The sequence below is a fragment of the Raphanus sativus genome, chromosome 6 (genome assembly GCF_000801105.2).
Source record: "Raphanus sativus cultivar WK10039 chromosome 6, ASM80110v3, whole genome shotgun sequence".
NCBI classification, from domain to species: domain Eukaryota; kingdom Viridiplantae; phylum Streptophyta; class Magnoliopsida; order Brassicales; family Brassicaceae; genus Raphanus; species Raphanus sativus.
In genome coordinates, this window is record NC_079516.1 from 43,746,327 (window position 1) to 43,769,994 (window position 23,668).

General features: G+C 36.5%; 7 protein-coding genes across 7 annotated transcripts; 5 read left to right on the forward strand and 2 right to left on the reverse strand.

The window, feature by feature from the left end:
• The first annotated feature begins 2,299 nt into the window (after nucleotides 1-2,299).
• On the forward strand, nucleotides 2,300-4,280 carry LOC108812528 (UBP1-associated proteins 1A). The gene is made up of 2 exons (XM_018584809.2): nucleotides 2,300-3,326; nucleotides 3,966-4,280. The coding sequence occupies exon 1, from the start codon at nucleotides 2,380-2,382 to the stop codon at nucleotides 3,322-3,324; it is 945 nt and encodes a 314-aa protein (XP_018440311.1). The 5' UTR covers nucleotides 2,300-2,379; the 3' UTR covers nucleotides 3,325-3,326; nucleotides 3,966-4,280.
• Nucleotides 4,281-4,515: 235 nt separating this feature from the next.
• Nucleotides 4,516-5,827, reverse strand: LOC130496049 (uncharacterized). The gene is made up of 2 exons (XM_056987793.1): nucleotides 5,694-5,827; nucleotides 4,516-5,082 (listed from the first exon to the last, which is right to left on the reverse strand). Exons 1-2 carry the CDS (start codon nucleotides 5,809-5,811, stop codon nucleotides 4,673-4,675), a joined length of 528 nt encoding a protein of 175 aa, XP_056843773.1. The 5' UTR covers nucleotides 5,812-5,827; the 3' UTR covers nucleotides 4,516-4,672.
• A 349-nt stretch (nucleotides 5,828-6,176) lies between these two features.
• LOC108812500 (pentatricopeptide repeat-containing protein At2g22070) lies at nucleotides 6,177-9,431 on the reverse strand. The gene is made up of 2 exons (XM_018584778.2): nucleotides 6,681-9,431; nucleotides 6,177-6,262 (listed from the first exon to the last, which is right to left on the reverse strand). Exon 1 carries the CDS (start codon nucleotides 9,099-9,101, stop codon nucleotides 6,741-6,743), a length of 2,361 nt encoding a protein of 786 aa, XP_018440280.1. The 5' UTR covers nucleotides 9,102-9,431; the 3' UTR covers nucleotides 6,177-6,262; nucleotides 6,681-6,740.
• A 1,690-nt stretch (nucleotides 9,432-11,121) lies between these two features.
• Nucleotides 11,122-12,470, forward strand: LOC108810541 (F-box/kelch-repeat protein At2g44700-like). Its single transcript, XM_018582648.2, has one exon. It carries the CDS (start codon nucleotides 11,285-11,287, stop codon nucleotides 12,329-12,331), a length of 1,047 nt encoding a protein of 348 aa, XP_018438150.1. The 5' UTR covers nucleotides 11,122-11,284; the 3' UTR covers nucleotides 12,332-12,470.
• Nucleotides 12,471-14,130: 1,660 nt separating this feature from the next.
• LOC108810720 (F-box/kelch-repeat protein At2g44700) lies at nucleotides 14,131-15,328 on the forward strand. Its single transcript, XM_018582810.2, has one exon. The coding sequence runs from the start codon at nucleotides 14,251-14,253 to the stop codon at nucleotides 15,295-15,297; it is 1,047 nt and encodes a 348-aa protein (XP_018438312.2). The 5' UTR covers nucleotides 14,131-14,250; the 3' UTR covers nucleotides 15,298-15,328.
• Nucleotides 15,329-17,134: 1,806 nt separating this feature from the next.
• On the forward strand, nucleotides 17,135-18,543 carry LOC108810523 (F-box/kelch-repeat protein At2g44700). Its single transcript, XM_018582630.2, has one exon. It carries the CDS (start codon nucleotides 17,273-17,275, stop codon nucleotides 18,329-18,331), a length of 1,059 nt encoding a protein of 352 aa, XP_018438132.2. The 5' UTR covers nucleotides 17,135-17,272; the 3' UTR covers nucleotides 18,332-18,543.
• Nucleotides 18,544-19,547: 1,004 nt separating this feature from the next.
• Nucleotides 19,548-22,018, forward strand: LOC108810833 (target of rapamycin complex subunit LST8-1). Its single transcript, XM_018582907.2, has 10 exons — nucleotides 19,548-19,809; nucleotides 19,889-20,026; nucleotides 20,122-20,234; nucleotides 20,328-20,430; nucleotides 20,561-20,638; nucleotides 20,719-20,835; nucleotides 21,281-21,363; nucleotides 21,443-21,522; nucleotides 21,591-21,650; nucleotides 21,729-22,018. Exons 1-10 carry the CDS (start codon nucleotides 19,699-19,701, stop codon nucleotides 21,836-21,838), a joined length of 993 nt encoding a protein of 330 aa, XP_018438409.1. The 5' UTR covers nucleotides 19,548-19,698; the 3' UTR covers nucleotides 21,839-22,018.
• The last annotated feature ends 1,650 nt before the right edge of the window (nucleotides 22,019-23,668 follow it).

The following is a 23,668-nucleotide window of genomic DNA, read 5'->3' on the forward strand; positions in this document are numbered from 1 at the left end:
TTGTAATCCTTGATAATATTTCCATAAATAATTATTTATTTTTAAATATCAGGAAAATTTTATCTGGTTGATTGCGGTTTCGCAAATCGTCGCAACTTTTTGGCTCCATATCGTGGTGTTCGATATCATCTACAAGAGTTTTCTGGTCAAGATTCTACTCCACAAAATGACAAAGAGTTGTTCAATCATCGTCATGCTTCTCTGAGGAATGTTATCGAGAGAATTTTCGGTATATTCAAATCTCGATTTCTAATATTTAAGTCTGCACCTCCTTTTCCTTATAAGACACAAACAGAAATAGTACTTGCGTGTGCTGGTCTACATAACTTTCTTCGAAAGTTCTGTCGAACAGATATTTTTCCTGAAGAAAAAGATTCTGATGACGTGCAAAAACTTCGAGAAGTTAATAACAACGATGAAGAAATTTTTGCAACTCAAGATCAACAAAGAGAACAAGCCAATCAAATGAGAGCGACAATAGCTACAGAAATGTGGACAGATTTTATGTTATCATAATATACAAAATGCTAAACACATATTATAGTTTTTATATTTATTTTATTACAGAACTGAAATTATTTATTATTATTATTTTGATTACTCCTTCATATACGAAGCAGTTATGTTACTACTATTTTTTTGGTTCTGACGTTCTGTCCTTGTATATTGTACTTTTGACTTTTGTACAAGTAGTTCTCATTATTTAAGTTGTAGTTCTCATGAGGTGACGAGCAAAAGCATTGAAAATAAATTTAGTTCACTTTCAAATGGTATCTTCGTAAGATACAAATTGTATCATGTCAATTCTATACATTATAATTTGACTGATTTAAGATAATCTAGTTATTTTGATTCTGAAATCTATACCATTGATTCTGAAATCTATATATTTGATTTTAAAATCAATGGATTTATCAAAATTTCTAAATCCAAAAAAAATTCCTGAATTCATCAAAATACTACAACCAATAACCCCCACTTAGATGATTTTAATAAGTTGCAGAGATTTAGGTGATTTTTGTTAAACTACTCTAGAATATCATCTAAAATAATGGGATTTGAGTCTTAATATTTTTAACTAAGAAACTCCACCCAAACACCCTAAAATCACCTCAAAACTTTAAAATCCCACAACTTAAAATATTTTCAATAACAGTGGATTTCAGAGTACTTTACAAAATGTCAAGTTCAATAACAGTGGATTTTAAATGAATGTTTGAAATTCATGTTTGAATAACACTGGATTTGTCATTTTAATACAAATCACCTGAAACTCTCGGTTGAATACACCCCCCTTAAACAAGTAACTGTGTAGTTGTGATGCGACTCGTAAATTTAATAGCTAATTAAAGTTTTTTTTTACTATTAAAAATAATGTAGTTTCTCAAATAATTATCACTAATGGCGTTTAGATTTAATTTTGAATCAGTTGGCTTAAAAACCATAATCAAGATGGATATTAGGAATGAAAGTATTGAGTATGAATATTACAGATAAGAGATCTGCAAAATTATACCTTTGGACTCCTCTCATTGTTTCCTTTCATTTGTTTTTACTTCTTTTTTTTGCAAAATAAATATTTATTTGTATGAATAAATATTTATTTGTATGAGTGATAATTTATATCTTAAATTTACCTATTTAAATAATTTTTAATATAACATTTCTAAACAAAAGAGTTTTGTAGTTTATATTGAGTAATTTTTTTTTAATTCATTAATGAATTTTTTTTGGATAGTGTTTTTAGTTTATTTTGGCAAAATTAATTCCAAAGGAAAAAAAATATTAAAATAGGTTTGATTGAAGGGAAAATATACATTTACACTACTTGTGTTTCAAAACACCGATGTGTTTGATACTCCCTCTGTTTTAATATGTAAGTAGTTTTAGCAAAAAGTATTTGTTTCACAAAAATAAGATATTTACATAATCCAAAGCATTTTTTACATTTATTACATATTATGTGACCAATCAAATAATTCATACCTATTTATTATTGACTGAATTTATGTATTAAATTAAATGCTATTTTTCCAAAAGTAAATTTTTTTTAATATTCACACTTTTAGCTAAAACTATTTACAAATAAAAACAGAGGGAGTACCATTTTAATTGCATTTATCATTTGTAGCCTCAGTTGACTGGATCCAATGTGTCTCGAAAACCGATACTACAAATTTAGCGTTTACAAATTGCGATTGGCCGCTGCTAATTTTAACATGGAAACGCAAAAGCGAGTTAAAAAAAGCGCGATAGAGGTTACTAAAGACGTGTCCGTAGCCGTCATAAACATGAAACATATATGTCTGTATAGAGAGCGAGAGCGGATAATCGAACTAATTAACCGACAAAACAGACTTTCTTTCCTTCTGTTCCGCAATGCCGAAAACCCTAGACAAATCTAAGAAGCGCAAATCCGTCAAAACCAAATCCTCCAACACCAAGAAGCAGAAGATCGATCAACCCGAATCCTCCACGACGCCTTCCAGCTCAAGCTCCGACTCCACCGACTCCGAATCGGACCAAGAAGAATTCGACCCGGAAGAGCTCCGGGAGCTTCTCCAGCCCTACTCCAAGGAACAGCTAGTCGACCTAATCTGCTCCGCCTCTTCCCAGATCGGCTCCTCCATCTACTCCGCCGTCCTCGAAGCCGCCGACCGCGACGTCACCCACAGGAAAATCTTCGTCTACGGCCTTCCCTGGGAGACGACTCGCGACGCTCTCTTCGCCGTCTTCGGAGGATACGGAGAGATCGAGGAGTGCACCGTCGTTATAGACAAGGTCACTGGTAAAGCCAAAGGCTTCGGGTTCGTTACGTTCAAGTCGAGGAGAGGAGCTAAAGAGGCTCTCAAGGAGCCCAAGAAGAGGATTCTCAACAGAACAGCGACGTGCCAGCTAGCTGCGATGGGGCCTGGGAAGGGGCAAGACATGGCCACTGCTGGTCCGGTGAAGATAAGTTTGGGACAGTCTCAGTCTCAGCAACAACAGCAGCAGGTGTTTAACGGTGGTGGTGGGATGGCTGCGTCGCCGTTTATGATGGGGAACCAGTACCATCCGGTTTACGGAGGTGGTATGATGGGGAATCCAGGTTTAGCAGCTGCAGCAGCTGGTGGAGGATACATGTATCCGATGTTGGCTAGTGCGTTGGGTCAGATGGGTGGGATTGTTGGTGATCCTGGTTTGTCAGCACTCGGGCCTTACTTTGGAGGAGGTCAGAGTCTTCCTCCTACTGCTTATTCTGATCCGGAGACCATCGGGAAAAGAGGGAGTGGTAAAGATTCGGATGCTGGTGGTGGCTCGTTTAATGGCTACTCAAACTATTAATGGTACGCTTACTTGTAACCTCTTAGTGTTGTTGTTGTTACTTGTTAGGCTTAGGAGTGAATACTTAATTTAGGTTGTTAAGGAAGGTAGTTTAGCAAATGAATCTTACTTGGAGTCTTCAAGATGATGTGGCACACCAAGACTTTTGTTTTCTTTATTTTTTCATACAGTTTGGTTTTTGCTTCTTTTTTTTTTATCTCTTTACAGTTTTCTGGTTTTATAATTTTTGTTTGTGCCATTTCATTTCACTTTCTCTATTGGTTGTGTAAGATTGGTGATGGAGGCGGCGGGGGTGTAAGTTGTTGTTGAGCTTTGTTTTCATTCAGATGCATATTTTGTTTTTTTTTATTTATTGGCTTATTTTGGTTTTTGGTCTTGCACTGAGTTTTAATCTGATCGTTCACTATCACTCCACTCATCTGGTTTTGGTATTAATGTCTTGGAATAAACAGTAAAGCTTTAGCATGAGCTTCTCTTGCTGTTTCTGATTCATGGTTTTTAGCCTCTCTAGTTTTTTTTTCTTAAATATAATTTTGATGTTTGGTTTCTTGTGTTTTCATTTTGGTTTTCCATCTGTTGTTTTTTTTTTCGGCTTATGTTTTTGATGTTTGGTTTGTTTTCTTGAACTCAAAACTTTGCAGATGATGTGAGCTGAGCATGAGAATGATAAAAACATGCGGGTTCTGTGGTTTCTATTTTACATGTCTTTCTCCCATCTCCGTTTCTTCTGTTTCACTTTGTCTTTTATTGATATTTACATCAAGTCAGTATTTCTTTTTTTCGGTTTTATTGTATGTTTTCTTTTTTTTTTATCTTCCATTTAGTTTAACTTTTGTCCGATGCAGTTTGATAGACAGTCTGTTCTGTTACTCAACTAATTCTGTGTTGTGATCATTCGTTGAACAATACGACCTCTGTGCAATCATTGTTGTCTTCTATAAAGCCGTTTTTGTGTATGCATGTGTGTTCTTGGTTCTCAGATGACCAAGCTTTTTTTTTTTGTTATGTTTGCATTGTTCGATCAAAGTGAGCGGACTTCACAGGGTTGAAATTTCTTTTTTAATACTTTATGATAAGCTAAATTGAACCCTTGAAATTGTTTTATATATTTGATAACCTTAGATAGATATGCATATATGATATCTAAAATTGACTGATGAACAAAGGAGCTTCAACTGCAATGGTACACAGTAAACAAAGGTCTTTTTGATTCATGGAACAACAGAGATTACAGTGGAAAGCCAAAGAAGCTGGTGATGCCTTAAGATTCTCTTCAGGTAGAAACCCACAAGAAGTTTTTGATTTTTTGAATCTAAAATGTTAGAAGATCAAAGCGTGGTTGGGTTGTTTACTTCTTCCTCTTCTTTGGTGGCTGTAGCGCCTCTTCCTCCTCATCTTCTTCCTCTTCCTCTTCTTCTTCCTCCACCTCTTCTTCATCTTCTTCCCCACCATCTTCATCCTCCTCTTCCTCATCATCATCATCATCATTGTTCCCATTGTCATCATCATCATCACCGTCGTCACCCTGTTCAGGTTCATCGTCATCGTCATCTCCAGCTTCACCATTCTCACCAGGACCACTTGCAGATCCTTTCTTTGTCTCCTTTACTTCTTCTGCATCACCACCTTCTTCCTCTTCCCCTTCCCCTCCATCATCATCACCACTATCACCGTCTTCATTGTTTCCATTGCCTTCCTCTGCATCAACAACCTCGTCTCCGTTCTCTTTAACATCACCCTTCAAGGCAGCCACCTGCAGTTTCATACCCCAGTTTAATCAAAACAAACAAATAATATTCTTAACTGGGCTGAAAAATGCTGAACTGGGTCATGGGCTTTCTTCTTCTTTTAGCACTAAAAAGATTATCTAGAAGCAGCATAATATATGGAATATACCTTTTTGATATTTATTAGACCCCACAATGTATATATTTCTCTAATAATTTATCTTCATATATTCTGCTCATTAAAGCAACCGTCCTCAACTAATATAGCTATTATAATACACCCTCCCAATATTAAATTAATTTTATTTATTTTTTCCAACCACCCATTCCAACGCTTGAAGTCGGTCAAGATAGTTTTGTACATACAGTTTTCATTTTGTGTGAAACGATAAATACATGAACCCATCATATACAAGAAATTATCGTTTTCATCAAATCAATTATTTATTTGATTTTAAACCAAGTAAATATATTTATTTAATTTATCAAAAAAAGTTGGTTCATTGCGACCGAGAATACTTAAATCCTTTTATAGAACTATAAAAAATCCAGTTACAAAAAAACAAACTATAAAAAATTTTGTTAATAAGTAACAGAAATGTAAAAAAGTTCGGTAAAGACAGAGAGAGAGACTTGCCTGAGAGAGGAGCTCTAGTATAGAGGAAAGCACAGTAGCCGTTAGAGCCGAAGCGGTGAGCATTAGCACCGAAGCGCTATCAAGCACTAAGGACATCCTCAAACCTTGTTCCTCCCACTCCATTATGTTATGTCCCTTTTTTGTTAGCTAGCTCTGTTGTTTAATGAAATCGTTAGATCTGTCAGTAACATAACATAAATGTAGAAAGAGTATGCCTGGAACAATTATAACACAGAGAGGAGAGAGAAACACAAAAGTTCTGGAATTTTTCAAAACATACAAAACAGAACATGTTAACAGAAAAAAAACATTTAAGTTCAAAACAAGAAACAGAGACAACGAGGGGAAGAACGTACCGGAAGAAAAAGGAAAGAGAGACTAGAAGAGATAAGCTCTGTTCATGAATGAAAGAGTGTTTTGAGATTTGTGTGATCAATGAAGGGTTTTCAGAAACTCAGATATAGAGAGAAGAGAGAGAGTGTGCGAACCTGCCCGTAGTTGTTACTACGTATCCTCCGGGCACAACGGGCAGGAAACTCTTATGTGATTCATCTTCAAGTTGACATGCCCGAACCTGCCACGTAAGCCAAACAAGTGTGGGTTCTCTCTGTTATGTCATTCATATTATGCCGACCAAGATCTTCTCTTGTATGTATCTCTCTATCTATAACTAAATGTATTATAATCTTAGTCAATTGGTTAAGAAAACTAGAAAAGCTTTTTTGTAACGAAAGGAACATATTCTCTTCTTCTTCATCTTCACTTTCTTTCTTTTTAATTGTTCTCAGTTCCAATTACTTTCTCTCTTTGATTCTTTCCCAAAAAAACATCTCCATCGTTCATATTATCCTTCTCCTTTAACCAACCATGATCACACATGCCATGTCGTCATATTCTGATCCTCAATGATGATGGAACTTACATAGCATTATAACAAATAAAGCAATAAAGAGTAAACCTTTTTGTTGGTTTCCCTCAAAAACAAGCCATACCTAAATCTCTACGGTTTGGTGTTGTTCAGTAAGTATTCTACAGTGTGGCTCTAAGTTAGATCACCAGTAGTCCCGGCAAGAACAAAACCCATTTTTGAAATGGTGAAACCTTGTAGTGTCTCTCACTATTATCTCCCTTCCCACAAGCTTGGAGATATACTTTATAGCCGTATGGCAATCATTACACACTCTGAGATTCTTCATGATCCTTAACGTGGTTTTATCCGGTGTGCTGATTAGCCCAAAAGCTATTGCCAGTTTCTCACTGTGGTGCCTCAGAATCTGCTCTTTAACCTCTTCTTCCAGGTCGTGTAGTACAGAAGCAGTGTCTGGAATATGACCCATTTTCTTGATCTCGTCCCATAATTTCTTCATGGTTATGTAGATCTCCTTCTTCTGTGGATGTATCCCATCTTCGACTCCAAAGACATGGACTTTATGCTTCACTTCAATCCAGCTAAAACCTTGTTCCTTTTTCACTCTCCCATCTTTCATGGACTTTCTTATCTTCGCAGCTTCGTCCCATTTACCACAAGCTGAGTATAAGTTAGCCAAGGCTGAGTATGCTCCGCTGTTCTCTGGCTCGATTAGAAGCAATCTCTCTGCTGCGATTTTCCCAAGATCAACGTTTTTGTGAACCCTGCAAGCAGAAAGCAGTGAGCCCCACGTCACTACATCCGCCTCAACCGGCATCTTTTCGATGAACTCATACGCTTCCTGCAATAAACCAGCACGTCCAAACAGGTCCACCATACAAGCGTAGTGGCTAAGAGTAGGTTTAATCTTATCCACGTTCTTCATCATGTCGAAGTACTGACGCCCTTCTTTGACCAAACCAGCGTGAATACAAGCGGAGAAAACACCAACATACGTTATGTGATCAGGTCTTAGTCTTTCCGTCAGCATTGTCTCAAAGAGCTCAAGTGCTTCCTCTGCGTGACCGTGCTGTCCCAAAGCGATAATCATAGACGTCCAAGATACTGTATCCCTTTCGCAGCGTATCAACTCAAACGCCCGCCTTGCAGATGTAATGCTACCTGCCTTCGCATACATCGTTATCAACGCATTGCTCACAGAAACCGAATACACTTCCCCTGACTTCACAGCACTCCCATGGATCTGCTTTCCGTGACCCAATGATGCTAAGCTTGAAGCTACACTTAACATTGCTGCAAGCGTGTAGCTGTTTGGTCTCTGCCCTTCTCCAACCATTGACCTGAAAAGGTTTATAGCTTCGCCATACAAACCGTGTTGCTCGTATCCGACAATCATAGCGGTCCACGCAACTACATCACGATCTTTCAACGAATCAAATATAACCTTAGCTTGGTTCATATCTCCAAGCTTGATGTACCCATCAAGCAAAGCTGTAAAACCTTCGATCTTGAGATCAGCGGTGCCTCTCTGTTCAATGAGTCTTCTCGCAGTCCCAACCCCTCCACACCTCGAGTACATAGAGATCATAGCGTTTAACACAATACCAGAGACATCAAATCCTGTTGCAACAATACGAGAATGAATCTGCTTCCCAACAGAAAGTTTCTCAAGATTGGCACAAGCAGATAAAACACTCGACAGAGTGAACCTATCCGGCGGCAACAGAGACTCTCTCATCATCTTTGAAAACATATCCAAAGCTCTGAGATCATACCCTCGCTGATTGTAACCAGCGATCATAGAGTTCCAAGTGACGATATCTCGCTCAGCCATCTGCTCGAACTGTGCCGTAGCAAGCTCAACCTGACCAACCTGCATGTGCAACGCAATCATAGCGTTCCAGCTCGATACGTCTCTAACCACCATTCTATCAAAAACAACTCTTGCCATCACTGGATCACCACATTTCGCATACATACTAAGCAGCGAGTTCGAAACCGACACGTTACTGGAAAGACCAAGCTCGACGATGAAAGTATGAACCTTTCTACCTGTTCCCAAACACCCAGTTGCAGAGACCGACGCAAGAACATTCGTGAGCGTGAACTGCGTCGGTTCAACACCTTCCTTCATCATCTCCCCCATAGTTCTCACAGCGTTTCGATACTGACCAATCTTCTTGAACCCTACGATCATCGTGGTCCACGAGACAGAGTCCTTAAGAGGCATTCGATCGAAGAACGCAGATGTGGAGTCCATGTCTCCTTGTTTCCCGTAGGCAGAGAGAACTGTGTTCCATGAGAAAGCAGTTCTCAGAGGCATTTCGTCGAACAGTTTGCGTGCGTGGAGAGCGTAGCCGGTTTTTGAGTAGGCGTTCATTAGATTGTTGATGAGGTAGACGCTGAAGAAGAGACCCGATTTGATGACGCGGCAATGGACCAGTTGAGCTGTGAAACGAGCATTATTGGACTTGGGAGGGCTTTGCAGGAGATTAGTGCAGAGTTCTAAGAGAGTATGTGACGAAGGTGGAACAGGAGCATCCATCACTGGGAAGCTGACAGAGTTATAAACGTACAACTTTCAGACAATCTCTAAAGGTGACAACTTTGCGTTTAAAATGTTGAACTATGGGGGTAAATAAAAATTAAACAGTTTTATAAAGAGTGAGTGAAATTTGGGGAAAATTCCCGAAAAATACACAGACCGAATTTCTTTTGCTAAAATAATACACGAACTTTTTACGTTCCCCAATTAATACACAGACTAAATTTGGTTACCTGTTAAATACATCAACTTTTGAAATTCATAAGTTTTATATCTCAGATTTAACAGTGTTAACTCTTGTTAACAGAGAATTAAGACGACGTTAAAGAGTTAACTGAGCACATGATATGTCTGGTTAACGAGCATTGTTAACCAGAGTTAACACTGTTAAATCTTTAACGTCGTCTTATGTCGAAAGACATATCACGTGCTCAGTTAACTCTTTAACATCGTCTTAATTCTCGGTTAACCAGAGTTAATATTTTTAATCTGAAGTGTAAAACCTACGAATTTTAAAAATTGATGTATTTAACGGGTAACCAAATTTAGTCTGTGCATTAATTGGGAAACGTAAAAAGTTCGTGTATTATTTTAGCAAAAAAAAATCAATCTGCGTATTTTTCAGGAATTTTTCCGTGAAATTTGCCTTCAAAATTCTAACACTTAATGATTTTCTTGAACAAAGAAAAATGATTTCTTTGTCATCAATAGTTGGCCCATTTGGCGTTCAACCCAATAAAAAAAATTAAGCTATTCAATTCTTTCCTTACACACCGAAAGATTTCATTCATCGTTGGAGAGGGACTCAAGGTCGGATACGTTTCTGGAATACAGACCAGCAGTACAAAGAGATGACTCTGGCAACATTGCTCTATTGGAGTTGCTCGTAGGTATGAAAAGATGATGCAAATACAATACTGAAACTACACATTAGTAAATATCATAATAAAAATTAGCAAAAGCAACAGTAGATTGCTGATTTTCTTTCTAAGGTCTTCTTTATCAACATAGTACCAACTCCATTGATATTCTTGTTGAGCTTTAAATCTTTGTCACATCATAATTACCAAATTCTCTTGTTGTATTACATTGACCTTATTCTAAATAAGCACTATAGATATTCTCCGGTTTAGAATCCAATGTATTTCTTCAACCATGAAAACAAAAAGTTGGAATAGCCAACTTTTAACGATTGTCAGAAAACACTTTCATCTATTTAAACAGTGATTATGATTTGTGAAACTAAAAATGTAGATTATCGCTGGAAAATAATTAATTTGTAATAGTTTTAGGGCTGGACAAAAACTCAATACTTGTACTTTTTATTTTACTTATTTTTGATATTTAACTTGTCTTATACAAATAATAAAATTTAAATTTTTACTTGATTATTAAAAATATATTTGTTATTTCGAGTACTTGTCAAACTGAGTTACTTGTAACTTATTTGTTCGGTTTATTACTTCTACTTACAAGTACTCATGAGTTTTTTTTTGTAACTTAGCTATGTACTTATGAGTTACTTGCAAGTAATTATTTCAAGTATTTAGAAATCATTTGATAAATAATACTCCAATACAAATAGACAAAAATTTACTTTGTTTACTTTATTAAAAGAAATACGAAATTACTCTACCTGAAATATTTGTATATATTATAAAAACAATATTTTTTAATATAAGAACATTATTTTTTCTCACAATAACAAAAATGTATACTTTAAGAAAGTAAGAGACAATGATAACACAGACCTAAAAATTTTGGATATCAAGTGGTACAATTAAGAAATTTGTGAGTACAAAGCAATTAAAAGCAAAAAAAAAAAAAAGTAAGGGACAATATCAAACTAAATAGTGAATTTTTTAAAATACTTTTTAATTGTTTTGTACTTACAAATTTCTTAATTGTACCACTTGATATCCGACTTGATAACAATGAGTTTGTTTGAAATTTTGAAACAAATACTGACGCATAACGAGTATAACAGAAGTAACGAGTTGTCCCTAGTCCTAGCCCTAGTTAATACAAAGTTCTAGTCTCGTCGTATAAAAAAGATAAAGAGTCGTTCCCTATTCATTGGGTCAAACTTCCCTAAAATAGTAAATATCTAAATCCATATTCATTCATTCGCCGCTCTGGCGCTCTTTAACGCCGACGAGCAACCGCAAAACAACAACCACTCAATGTCGCCGTCGTCGTTTTCCTCACTTCCCATCGACATCGTCTTGGAAATCTTCGCCCGCGTGCCGAAACGTTCTCACCCGATCCTCTCTTGCGTCTCCAAGAACTTCAACCGTCTTCTTCGTTCGCCGGCGGAGATACACAAGATTCGCTCTCTCCTCCGCAAAGACTCACTCTTCATCTGCTTCGTCGAGAAAACAGATGCACAATGGTTCACTCTCCGAAGAGCTGAGAACAACCCGACGGAGAACCACTTCTCCTCCATCGACCTCGTGTTCCCTTCTCATACCAAGCAAGAACCATGCGTCGTCGTCGCTATAGGCCCTGAGCTTTTCTTTGGATCATTCCACCCTTCGTCAACCATGTGGGTTCTTGATTCAAGAACTTTGACGTTTCGCCAAGGACCTAGTTCGAGAGGTGATAGGTTATGCAGAAGCGCGTGTGTAGTCGGAAGCAAGGTGTACGTGATCGGGATCTATACATCAGACGACGAGATAAACGTGGAGTCATTTGACGTGAAGACGCAGACGTGGGAACTAGCGGATGTTCCTGACGATCAAGGGTGGTGGTGGAGTGCGGTCGCAATTGCGTCGTTAAACAGGAAAGTTTGTGCGTTCAATTTTTCTGACAATGCTCGTCTTAAGTGCTACGATCCTAGAGATGGGTCTTGTGAGAGTTTAGGTTTGCCTACTGAGGGTAAATTGTTGTGTAGAACGGGTGCTTGTGTGATGAACAATGTGCTCTACGTTTACTACGCTAGGTTGGGGTTGATGTGGTTTGACTCTGAGATGAGGCTATGGAGAGTGGTTAGTGGTTTGAGTCACCTAAACAAGGTTCGATCTGTTGCAATGGCGGAGTATTATGGAAAAATGGCGTTTTTGTGGGAAGATGAGATTGGTGTTGTTGGTGAAACGAAGGAGGTTTGGTGTAGAATGATTGCGTTGGAGAGGAGAGAAGGAGAGGTTCGTGGGATTGCTGAAGCGCCTCAACTTCTGGGGAGTGTCCCTCGTGGCTATAGGTTGCAGCATTGTCTCTCTGTTTCAGATTGAAGACAACAAAGTATCCCTCGTGGCTATAGATAGAAAGTCCTTGTGAACTACTTTGTCATAGTTTTCAGCTTTGTAAACTTTTTTTTTTTTTTGAAAGAATGTTAAATTTATTCAAATCAAAAAAAGACTTTTGTATACAACTAGTGCAAGTTTAATCTAACATGTTTGATAGCTTTAAAAAAAAAAAATGGAAAGGTCCCTCTAATCTCTAGATGAGAACTATGCCACCATTGCATTGTTGATAGCTTTGTAAACTTTGCGAATGGCTTTTGTCATAGAATCTCATTGATTAGTCAAAGGATGCATGTCTCTTGACATTCCTACTTCTATGTTTAAGTATTCAGATACATGCACTTGTCCTCTATATTCTCAGCAGTAGTATCATATTCGATTCTTGAGCTCTTGCTTGCTACTACCACTAGACTGTGCCTCAGAGAAGAATATGATTACAAGTATTTTTTTTTTTTTTTGAAAAAATGTTTACAAGTATTTGGTTAGGCACTTTGTATGATAATAGATTTGTAGGTTCTCTCACCTATAGGGGTTGCAACTTGCAAACACTAGAACTGGACTATATTCTCTGTTTTTATTAATCATGAACAAATGCTGACGACTTATATCACATGTCCTGTAAGTATTTACAATAAGATGGTTTAATATCTTAGGAACTAACTTGTGTTTCAAGTTTCCTCAAAAACGCTAGCTTCTTTTTGCAATGATCTGAATATTAATTAATGCAAAACCGCAAATACTAAAGATCATTTTATTAGGTTAATAAAGACCGTTGTGTTTTACTATAACCTGGCTCCCAAGATCTCGGATAGCTTCTTGAAATATTTTTTCCTCTTAATTTTATCTTTGATTGTGTAGCCGATCAAGTTCACCATCCCCTATACATTATTTACCAAATCATCATTACACGGTTTAACACATTTACTACACAAAATTCAATTAAAAAATCAAATATAAAATGTTAAGTATATAACCATTACCATAAAAGATTGAGAATGTAATTATTACCATAATTAAAAGATATAGAAAAATAATTTAAATTCGACATAGAATTAATATTAAACTTACATTTTAAACAAGTTAATCAAAAATCGTCCAAATCTAAGAGGAAATGGATGAATTTTCTCCAAAATTACCAAGTAAAAGTTTATTAGTTATATGTGAATAACAAAAGACCACATTTATTTTAGTAGCACGTTTAAGCGGTTGTTTATATGAGCATAAATGTATTATTATATAAAATACATTATATATCTATGAAAGTAGGTCAATTGATTAGATAATAAATTATAGTTTTTTGGATGCTATTGAGTGCAATTTTCCTATTTACTATTTCAAATACTTGCTAAAAATGAGTTACTTGTAACTTACTTGTTGGGTTTATTACTTCTACTTACAAGTATTTATGAGTTACTTGCAAATAATTTTGAGTATTTAGAAAACATTTGCTAAACAAATACTCTAATAGAGAGGGACAAAAGTTTATTTTGTTAACTTTACTAAAACAAATACTAGAGTTACTCTAAATGAGATACTTGTACATATTATAAAGAAGAAAAGTAAACAAAAACAAAGTTCTCTTATAATATAAGAACATTATTCATTTCTCACAGTACCAAAAATGTATTCTTTAAGAAAGTGAGGGATAATATCAAACTAAATAGTGAATTTTTTTAATTGTTTTGAAATTTGTAACAAATACTGACGCATAACGAGTTGCCGCTAGTCCTAGCCCTAGTTAAATATACGAAGTTCTATAGTCTTGTCGTATAAAAAGATAAAAGAGTCGTACTCACTTGGGTCAAACTTTCCTAAAATAGTAAATATCTGAAGTCGTACGTATTCATTCATTCGCCGCTCTGGCGCTCTCTAAAGCCGACGAGCCGCCGCAAAACAACAACCACTCAATGTCTCCGTCGTCGTCGTTTTCCTCGCTTCCCGTCGACATCGTCTTGGAAATACTAGCTCGCGTGCCGAGACGCTATCACCCGACCCTCTCTTGCGTCTCCAAGAACTTCTGCCGTCTTCTTCGTTCGCCGGAGATACACAAGATTCGCTCTCTCCTCAGCAGAGATTCACTCTTCATCTGCTTCCTCGGCAAAAGGGATGCACAATGGTTCACTCTCCGAAGAGCTGAGAATAACCCGAAAGAGAACCACTTCGCCTCCATCGACCTCGTGTTCCCTTCTCATACCCATCAAGAACCCTGCGTCGTCGCTATAGGACCTGAGATTTTCTTTATCTGTTCATCATTCTATCCTTCGTCAAACATGTGGGTTCTTGATTCAAGAACCGGGACGTTTCGCCAAGGACCTAGTTCGAGAGCTAATAGGTTATGCAGAAGCGCGGGTGTAGTCGGAAGCAAGGTGTACGTGATCGGGATCTATACATCAGACGACGAGATACACGTGGAGTCATTTGACGTGAAGACGCAGACGTGGGAACTAGCGCCTGTTCCTGAGGATCAAGAGTGGTGGTGGACTGCGGCCGCGACTGTGTCATTAAAAAGGAAAGTTTGTGCGTTACGTTTTTCTGGCAATGCTATTAAGTGCTACGATACTAGAGATGGGTCTTGTGAGAGTTTAGGTTTGCCTGCTAAGGGTGAATTGTTGTGTAGAACGGGTGCTTGTGTGATGAACAATGTGCTCTACGTTTATTACGCTAGGTTCGGGTTGATGTGGTATGACTCTGATATGAGGCTGTGGAGAGTGATTAGTGGTTTGAGTCATCTCAAGAAGGTTCAGTCTGTTGCAATGGCTGAATACTATGGAAAGTTGGCGTTCTTGTGGGAAGAAGAGGTTGGTGTTGGTGGTGAAACGAAAGAGGTTTGGTGTAGAATGATTGCTTTGGAGAGGAGTGAAGGAGAGGTTCGTGGGATTGCTGAAGCGCCTCAACTTCTGGGCAGTGTCCCTCGTGGCTATAGGTTGCAGCATTGTCTCTCTGTTTCAGATTGAAGACAACAAAGTGTCCCTCGTGGCTATAGATAGAAAGTCCTTGTGAACTACTTTGTCATAGTTTTCAGCTTTGTAAACATTTTTTTTTGAAAGAATGTTAAATTTATTCAAATCAAAAAAGGTTTTTGTACAACTAGTGCAAGTTTAATCTAACATGTTTGATAGCTTTTAAAAAAAAAAAAAGTGGAAATGTCCCTCTAATCTTTAGATGAGAACTATGCCACCATTGCATTGTTGATAGCTTTGTTAACTTTGCGAATGGCTTTTGTCATAGAATCTCATTGATTAGTCAAAGGATGCATGTCTCTTGACATTCCTACTTCTATGTTTAAGTATTCAGATACATGCACTTGTCCTCTATATTCTCAGCAGTAGTATCATATTCGATTCTTGAGCTCTTGCTTGCTACTACCACTAGACTGTGCCTGAGAGAAGAATATGTTTACAAGTATTTGGTTAGGCACTTTGTATGATAATAGATTTGTAGATTCTCTCACCTATAGGGGTTGCAACTTGCAAACACTAGAAGTGGACTATATTCTCTGTTTTTGTTAATCATGAACAAATGCTGACGACTTATATCACATGTCCTGTAAGTATTTACAATAAGATGGTTTAATATCTTAGGAACTAACTTGTGTTTCAAGTTTCCTCAAAAACGCTAGCTTCTTTTTGCAATGATCTGAATATTAATTAATGCAAAACCGCAAATACTAGAGGATCAGTTGTTATTGTTGAACAATAGTGAAAGATCATTTTATTAGGTTAATAAAGACCATTGTGTTTTACTATAACCTAGCTCCCAAGATCTCGGATAGCTTCTTGAAATATTTTTTCCTCTTAATTTTATCTTTGATTGCGTAGCCGATCAAGTTCACCATCCCCTATACATTATTTACTAAATCATCATCACACGGTGTAAAATGTTCCTAATAGTTGTAATATCATAATAAATCAGCGTTTAAAAAAAATCATCATCACACGGTTTAACACATTTACTACACAAAATTCAATTAAAAAATCAAATATAAAATGTTAAGTATATAACTATTACCATAAAAGATTGAGAATGTAATTATTGCCATAATTAAAAGATATAGAAAAATAATTTAAATTCAACATAGAATTAATATTAAACTTACATTTTAAACAAGTTAATCAAAAGTCGTCCAAATCTAAGAGGAAATAGATGAATTTTCTCCAAAATTACCAAGTAAAAGTTTATTTTAATAGTTATATGTGAATAACAAAAGACCACATTTATTTTAGTAGCACGTTTAAGCGGTTGTTTATAAGAGCATAAATGTATTATTATATAAAATACATTATATATCTATGAAAGTAGGTCAGTTGATTAGATAATAAATTATAGTTTTTTGGATGCTATTGAGTGCAATTTTCCTATTTACTATTTCAAATACTTGCTAAAAATGAGTTACTTGTAACTTACTTGTTGGGTTTATTACTTCTACTTACAAGTATTTATGAGTTACTTGCAAATAATTTTGAGTATTTAGAAAACATTTGCTAAACAAATACTCTAATAGAGAGGGACAAAAGTTTATTTTGTTAACTTTACTAAAACAAATACTAGAGTTACTCTAAATGAGATACTTGTACATATTATAAAGAAGAAAAGTAAACAAAAACAAAGTTCTCTTATAATATAAGAACATTATTCATTTCTCACAGTACCAAAAATGTATTCTTTAAGAAAGTGAGGGATAATATCAAACTAAATAGTGAATCTTTTTAATTGTTTTGTAATTTGTAACAAATACTGACGCATAACGAGTTGCCGCTAGTCCTCATATACGAAGTTCAATAGTCTCGTCGTATAAAAAGATAAAAGAGTCGTACTCACTTGGGTCAAACTTTCCTAAAATAGTAAATATCTGAAGTCGTACGTATTCATTCATTCGCCGCTCTGGCGCTCTCTAAAGCCGACGAGCCGCCGCAAAACAACAACCACTCAATGTCTCCGTCGTCGTCGTTTTCCTCGCTTCCCGTCGACATCGTCTTGGAAATACTAGCCCGCGTGCCGAAACGCTATCACCCGACCCTCTCTTGCGTATCCAAGAACTTCTGCCTTCTTCTTCGTTCGCCGGAGATACACAAGATCCGCTCTCTCCGCCGCAGAGACTCGCTCTTCATCTGCTTCCTCGCCACAACCAATAAAGGACAGGTCCCACACTGGTTCACTCTCCGCAGAGCTGAGAATAACCCAAGAGAGAACCACTTCGTCTCCATCGACCTCACGTTTCCTTGTCAGACCGAGCAACAACCCTGCGTCGTCGCTCTAGGCCCTGAGCTTTTCTTTATCTGTGGATCGGTCTATCCTTCGTCAACCATGTGGGTTCTTGATTCAAGAACCGGGACGTTTCGCCAAGGACCTAGTTCGAGAGCTGCTAGAATATACCTAAGCGTGGGTGTAGTCGGAAGCAAGGTGTACGTTATGGGGGTCTATAGATCAGATGATGAGATAAACGTGGAGTCATTTGACGTGAAGACGCAGACGTGGGAACTAGCGCATGTTCCCGAGGATCAAGACTGGTGGAGGAGTGCCGCCGCAACTGTGTCATTAAACAGGAAAGTTTGTGTGCCACGTTTTTCTGACAATGCTATTAAGTGCTACGATACTAGAGATGGGTCTTGTGAGAGTTTAGATTGTCCTACTAAGGGTGAATTTTTGTGTAGAACGGGTGCTTGTGTGATGAACAATGTGCTCTACGTTTATTACGCTAGGTTCGGGTTGATGTGGTTTGACTCTGAGATGAGGCTATGGAGAGTGGTTAATGGTTTGACTCATCTCAACAACCGGCGGTCTGTTGCAGTGGCTGAATACTATGGAAAGTTGGCGTTTTTGTGGGAAGAAGAGGTTGGTGTTAGTGGTGAAACGAAGGAGGTTTGGTGTAGAATGATTGCTTTGGAGAGGAGTGAAGGAGAGGTTCGTGGGATTGCTGAAGCGCCTCAACTTCTGGGCAGTGTCCCTCGTTGGTATAGGTTGCAGTATTGTCTCTCTGTTTCAGATTAAAGAAAACAAAGTGTCCCTCGTGGCTATAGATAGAAAGTCCTTGTGAACTACTTTTTCATAGTTTCAGCCTTGTAAACTTTTGCACATGTCCTTTCTCATAGAATCTCATTGATTTACCAAAGGATGTCTCTTGACATTCCTACTTCTATGTTTAAGTAGTCAGATACGTGGACTTGTCCTCTATATTTTCAGCAGTAATGGCATATTCGATTCTTGAGCTCTTGCTTCCCACCACTAGATTGCCTGAGAGAAGAATATATGTTTACAAGCATTTGGTTAGGTCGTTTGCATGATAATAGATTTGTAGATAACTTGAAAACACTGGAAGTGGACTATGTGCTCTGTTTTTGTTAATGATGAACAAATGCCGATGACTTATTATATCCAATGTCCTGAGAGTGTTTACAATAAGATGGTTTGATATCTTTGGAACTAACTTGTGTTTCAAGTTTCCTTAAAAACGCTAGCTTCTTTTTGCAGTGATCTAAATATATATGCAAAACCGCAAATACTAGAGGATCAATAGTGAAAGATCATTTTATTAGGTTAATAAAAACCATTGTGTTTTGCTGTAACCTGGATCCCAAGGTCTCGGGTAGCTTCTTGAAAAGTGTTTTTTCCTCTTAATTTTATCTTTTGTTCTGTAGCTGATCCAGCCCACCATTTCTTGTATTCGCTTAACACCGGCTAAGATTGTTAGTAATTCCCCCCCCCCCCCCCCAACAGATTGTAAGTCAGCCACACAACGTTATAGCGGTACGGAAGGGTTTAAAAAGGTGTTGTTAAGCACTTCGGGTTCGAAACATATCAAACTTAGATTTATCAACTTGTGTACTTGGACGATATATATATTTAATTTTTATTGCAAGTAACCGGATCTATTTAACGCTGGTAAACAGACCCTCAAAAATTATTCAGTTAGGCTAGTTACTTCCAAATTATCAAAAGAAAAACAGATTGTAAGTGTAACTTCTAAGTCAAAGATATTCTAAAGGTAAGTCAAAAGAAAATAAGGTTTTTTCCATTAGGAATTATAGAAAACAATATAAATTAGGTAGTTTTGAAAGTATATCTTTTGAAGTAATTTGTATAAGATTTTCTTTACTACTAAAGATCCTTTGTATATTTTGTGTGGAAATTATCATATCCACCTCAACAATTTGATAGATTTTGTGATTACACTTGTAGATAAGATTTGAACGCAGTAACGGAGAAATTACATTTTGTAATAGTTTCAATTAGCATATATATAATATGCTTTTGTCTGAAATTCAGCATATAAATCATATTTGACAAAGTTTTGTAACAAGAAAAAAGTTTTCTTCTTCGATAACGAAGATTCTTGTAAGGAGAATAAATTTAGCAAAATGAGTCATCAGCCTTCTGCTATTATCGCAACTGCTAGCTATGATTGTACAATCCGATTCTGGGAAGCCGAAACCACTCACTGTTACCGTGCCATCAACTGTCCTGCTCTGGTCTCTCTCTCTCTCTATATATATATATATTTTGATAATATTGAAATTTTTAACTTTATCTGAAACATTCTCATTTTAGCCTGAAAGAGAGCTCTACGAAGACCCAGATAAACCTCAGCATGTGAACAAGCTCGAGATAAGCCCAGATAAGCGTCATCTAGCAGCAGCTTGCAATCCTTATATACGGCTCTTTGATATCAATTCCCATTATGCACATGTATATATATATATATATATATATCCTTTATTTTATCTTTATTTCAATGTGGTTCTTGGTTTCTTGGACATGGAGTTTTACGTGAGCATCTTCAGGTGAGGACTTTTGTTTCACACACCAGCAATGTTACGGCCGTTGGGTTTCATGCTGACAGCAATTCGATGTACTCAGGATCAGAGGATGGCACAGTTAGGATCTGGGACTTGAGGTACAATCAGTTTTTCTTTCAGCTGAAATCAATGTTAATTAAGGACACGCATGTTCTTAGCAACACTTTGTTGACTCGTAAACCGAAATGCAGGTCTCCTAATCAACCAGAGGTGTACGAACGGAATTGCCAAAAGGCATATCACGCTCATGAAAGTGTTACCCCAATTAACACAGTTGTTTTACACCCAAATCAGGTACATCAACTCTAGCCAACTCGTATATGTGTTAGTGAAGTGTTGTTGGCAATATATATGTATCAGCTTTCTTTAGTAGGTAACGAGAATTATGTGTGTTATACACTATCTAATTGGTAAAATGGTACAGACTGAATTGATATCTGGAGACAAAGATGGAATTATACGTGTATGGGATACCAGAATGAATGCATGTACCATTGAACTGGTACATTTCTTTATACTATAGTTACATTAAGATTACAAAAAATTATTTCATAAATCACTCGGCTGTGTAACTATGTATAGGTACCAGAACCTGATACAGCTATACGGTCTTTATCGTTTATGAGGGATGGGACAATGTTGGTTGCTGCTAACGACGGTGGCACATGTTATACATGGAACATCTTGCGTGGAAATCAGGTATTCTTCTCATTTAACTGTTGGATACAAGTGTTTATTTGTGTTATAGTGGTAATCGAACATGGACAGAACCAATTGCATTGTCCATGCCCATATACACGACAAGTCTACATTCCCTAAGGTTTTAAGAAGTAGTTGTGTTTGTAATTGTGCATTCAACTTAAAATTTAATTCCTCCTGAGTTCGAGCTTTTCTTCAAACGAAATCACTGCTATACTAGAAGTGTAAGCTTTGACTTCGGTCTATGCAGTTTACCTAGTAATACATATGCGATCTGATCATCTATGGCATTAGTTGAAAACATTTAAAAAAAAAAATCCAAAATCGGATCAGACAGTATGGTGTGGTTCTTAAGGAAACAATAAGTGCATTTCTTAATGGGATGACCAAATCAGCCGACAGGACATTTTTAAAAAATTGATAAATAATGTTTCTTATTTTTCAGGTGATAACGGAATTTGAGCCCATTCGTAAGCTTCAAGCTCATAATAGACAGATCCTTAAATGTGTTATATCTCCTGATAACAAGTAATGCCTTTCTTAAAACGTTTTCTTAGTTTTCTCCAGTCCTTGGAAACACTTAACATTATATATATTTGTTAATCAGATATCTAGTGACTGCATCCTCTGATAAAACTGTCAAAATCTGGAACATCGATAATTTCACGCTAGTTAAAGTCTTAACAGGTATGATCTCCATGTATTTAACGCACTATTTCATTCTCAAGTTTAAAATCATCAATCTTATTTAACAGGACATCAGAGATGGGTCTGGGACTGCGCCTTCTCAGTGGATGGAAAATTTCTTTTAACAGGTACTGATCTCCACTTGAACACTTGTGCGAGACGTAAGAAGAGTCTTTAAACTGGTTTTGATTCTGTAATTTGCACAGCATCATCGGACAAGACGGCTAGATTGTGGTCGATGGAAGAGGGAAAAGAAGTGAGAGTGTACCGAGGTCATGACAAAGCAATTGTGTGTTGTGCACTCAATGATAGCTAAATTGTGGTCGATAGAAGCTGGAAAAGAACTGAGAGTGTACCAAGGTCATCTTAAAGCAAATGTGTGTTGTGCACTCAGTGAATAATCCTGAATAAGAATCCAAAAAGCTAAATTAATAATGGACAAGTTATGATTATGTCAATTGTGCTGTTTGTGTTTTAGAAAACTCTTGTAGATTTCAATCGGATTCATTTTAATTGCTCAACTGATCTCTTCGTGATTAAAATTTCTCTCTACATCTAAAAGCACGAAACATATGGAACCTCGTTTAGCTGTTATACAAAAACAAATCTACCAATCATTAGCTGCAACAAATATTGCAGTATTTTCTTATTTTTAGATAGGCAAATTAAGTGGTCTCATCATTTGTTCCGTATTCACTCAATGCTTATAACTAATGCGGTTTAAACCTTCTAGTTTCTAAAAGCATTTTCTCTCATATACTAACACATTTATTTATTTATTTATGTTGATAAATTATTTTAGTGATCCGGTCAGTTTCGTAAAGAACGTAATTAGGGTTATAAAGTAGACTATTCCGAAAACGTACTACACTGTCTGATTCGAATTAATAATATCTTCCGATTAATACCAAGAATGGACCGATCATCTGTTACAGCCCACTAGATAAACTACTTCGACCGAAATCCAAACCGAAACTGGCCAACTAGTGATATTTTTATTCTTAGAAAAAACTAAAACCAGAATTGATATGGTACACAAGCTCTAAAATATTATCACTAGAATACCACTACTTGGTTTTGCGAACACATTTATGTTTCCTAATCATTTTAAATGCTAGTTTAATTTATTTTCTCTCTACTCCTAATAGTAAACAAAATCAAATTTACCATGCTTCTTTACACCTCTAATGAGTCTGTAAAATTCAGGAAAAGCGATAATTTCATACTGTACATGAAAAATATGAACATTTACTACTTGCATTGACCATAGTTAACTCGTAAAATCTCAAACAGAAATGCTTATAGCAACTTTGTTGGGTAGTTAATGCATCGGTAGTTATTTTCTTTCTTTGGATAGTTAAAACATTGCGATTAGGTTCTCTAATTCATTTAAAGGGTTAGGTTTTCCTTCTCATATGTATTATTTCGACAATGATTTATTATAAATTAGTTAGTTTAGATTCATTCATCGCTTAGCATATCATAGTCTCTTTAGGTTATTTACAACATTTTAATTGGTCTTTTAATACAAAATTTAGGGTTTAAATTCCAACTTGAGTCTAGCTAGAAATTCCTTGCTATAACATATCTACAATAATCAGGTTGGATTCACTAATCCTTTATCAATATTTAAGAGAATTTAGTGATTTATTACTTAAAACATTATCATTTTATTAGGTAGATAGGTATTAGTTGACGACAAAAAAAAAATAGAAATTGCATGCTCTACGCACAACTTATAAAAATTTTACTCTGACATCATTTTGGAGTATGAAACATAGTGGGTTGGAGATGCTCTTAATTGCCAATTTGGGTGTAAAATTTATTGTTTACAGATTAGGCATTAAAAGTTTAAATTATGATTTGTAACAAAGCTTATTCAAGCCGTTTGAATTAGTATTTATTTGTTAAAGTTCAAAATTTAGAGTTTGAGCTTTAGCATAGAATTTAAAATTTAGTATTTTAAAACTTGTATTCTGGTCAAACTTTTAAAACTTGTTTATTGTTGAAGAAAATGTAATCGACAAGGTTTACCAATTAGTATATGGAGAAAATTTCTGGTTGAAACTTGGGTGTTTATTCCATTACATAACTCAACGCACCGTTTAAGCATCACCGACACGAGGGCACTGTTTAGAAAGTAGCC

Coding starts and splice junctions, on each gene's coding strand:
- LOC108812528 (XM_018584809.2), top strand. CDS start 2,380: ATGCCGAAAACCCTAGACAAATCTAAGAAGCGCAAATCCGTCAAAACC.
- LOC130496049 (XM_056987793.1), bottom strand. CDS start 5,811: ATGGAGTGGGAGGAACAAGGTTTGAGGATGTCCTTAGTGCTTGATAGC. Junction 5,083..5,693: donor CTCTATACTAGAGCTCCTCT/CTCAGGCAAGTC, acceptor GGGGTATGAAAC/TGCAGGTGGCTGCCTTGAAG.
- LOC108812500 (XM_018584778.2), bottom strand. CDS start 9,101: ATGGATGCTCCTGTTCCACCTTCGTCACATACTCTCTTAGAACTCTGC.
- LOC108810541 (XM_018582648.2), top strand. CDS start 11,285: ATGTCGCCGTCGTCGTTTTCCTCACTTCCCATCGACATCGTCTTGGAA.
- LOC108810720 (XM_018582810.2), top strand. CDS start 14,251: ATGTCTCCGTCGTCGTCGTTTTCCTCGCTTCCCGTCGACATCGTCTTG.
- LOC108810523 (XM_018582630.2), top strand. CDS start 17,273: ATGTCTCCGTCGTCGTCGTTTTCCTCGCTTCCCGTCGACATCGTCTTG.
- LOC108810833 (XM_018582907.2), top strand. CDS start 19,699: ATGAGTCATCAGCCTTCTGCTATTATCGCAACTGCTAGCTATGATTGT. Junction 20,027..20,121: donor TCAATTCCCATTATGCACAT/GTATATATATAT, acceptor GAGCATCTTCAG/GTGAGGACTTTTGTTTCACA. Junction 20,431..20,560: donor TTGTTTTACACCCAAATCAG/GTACATCAACTC, acceptor AAAATGGTACAG/ACTGAATTGATATCTGGAGA.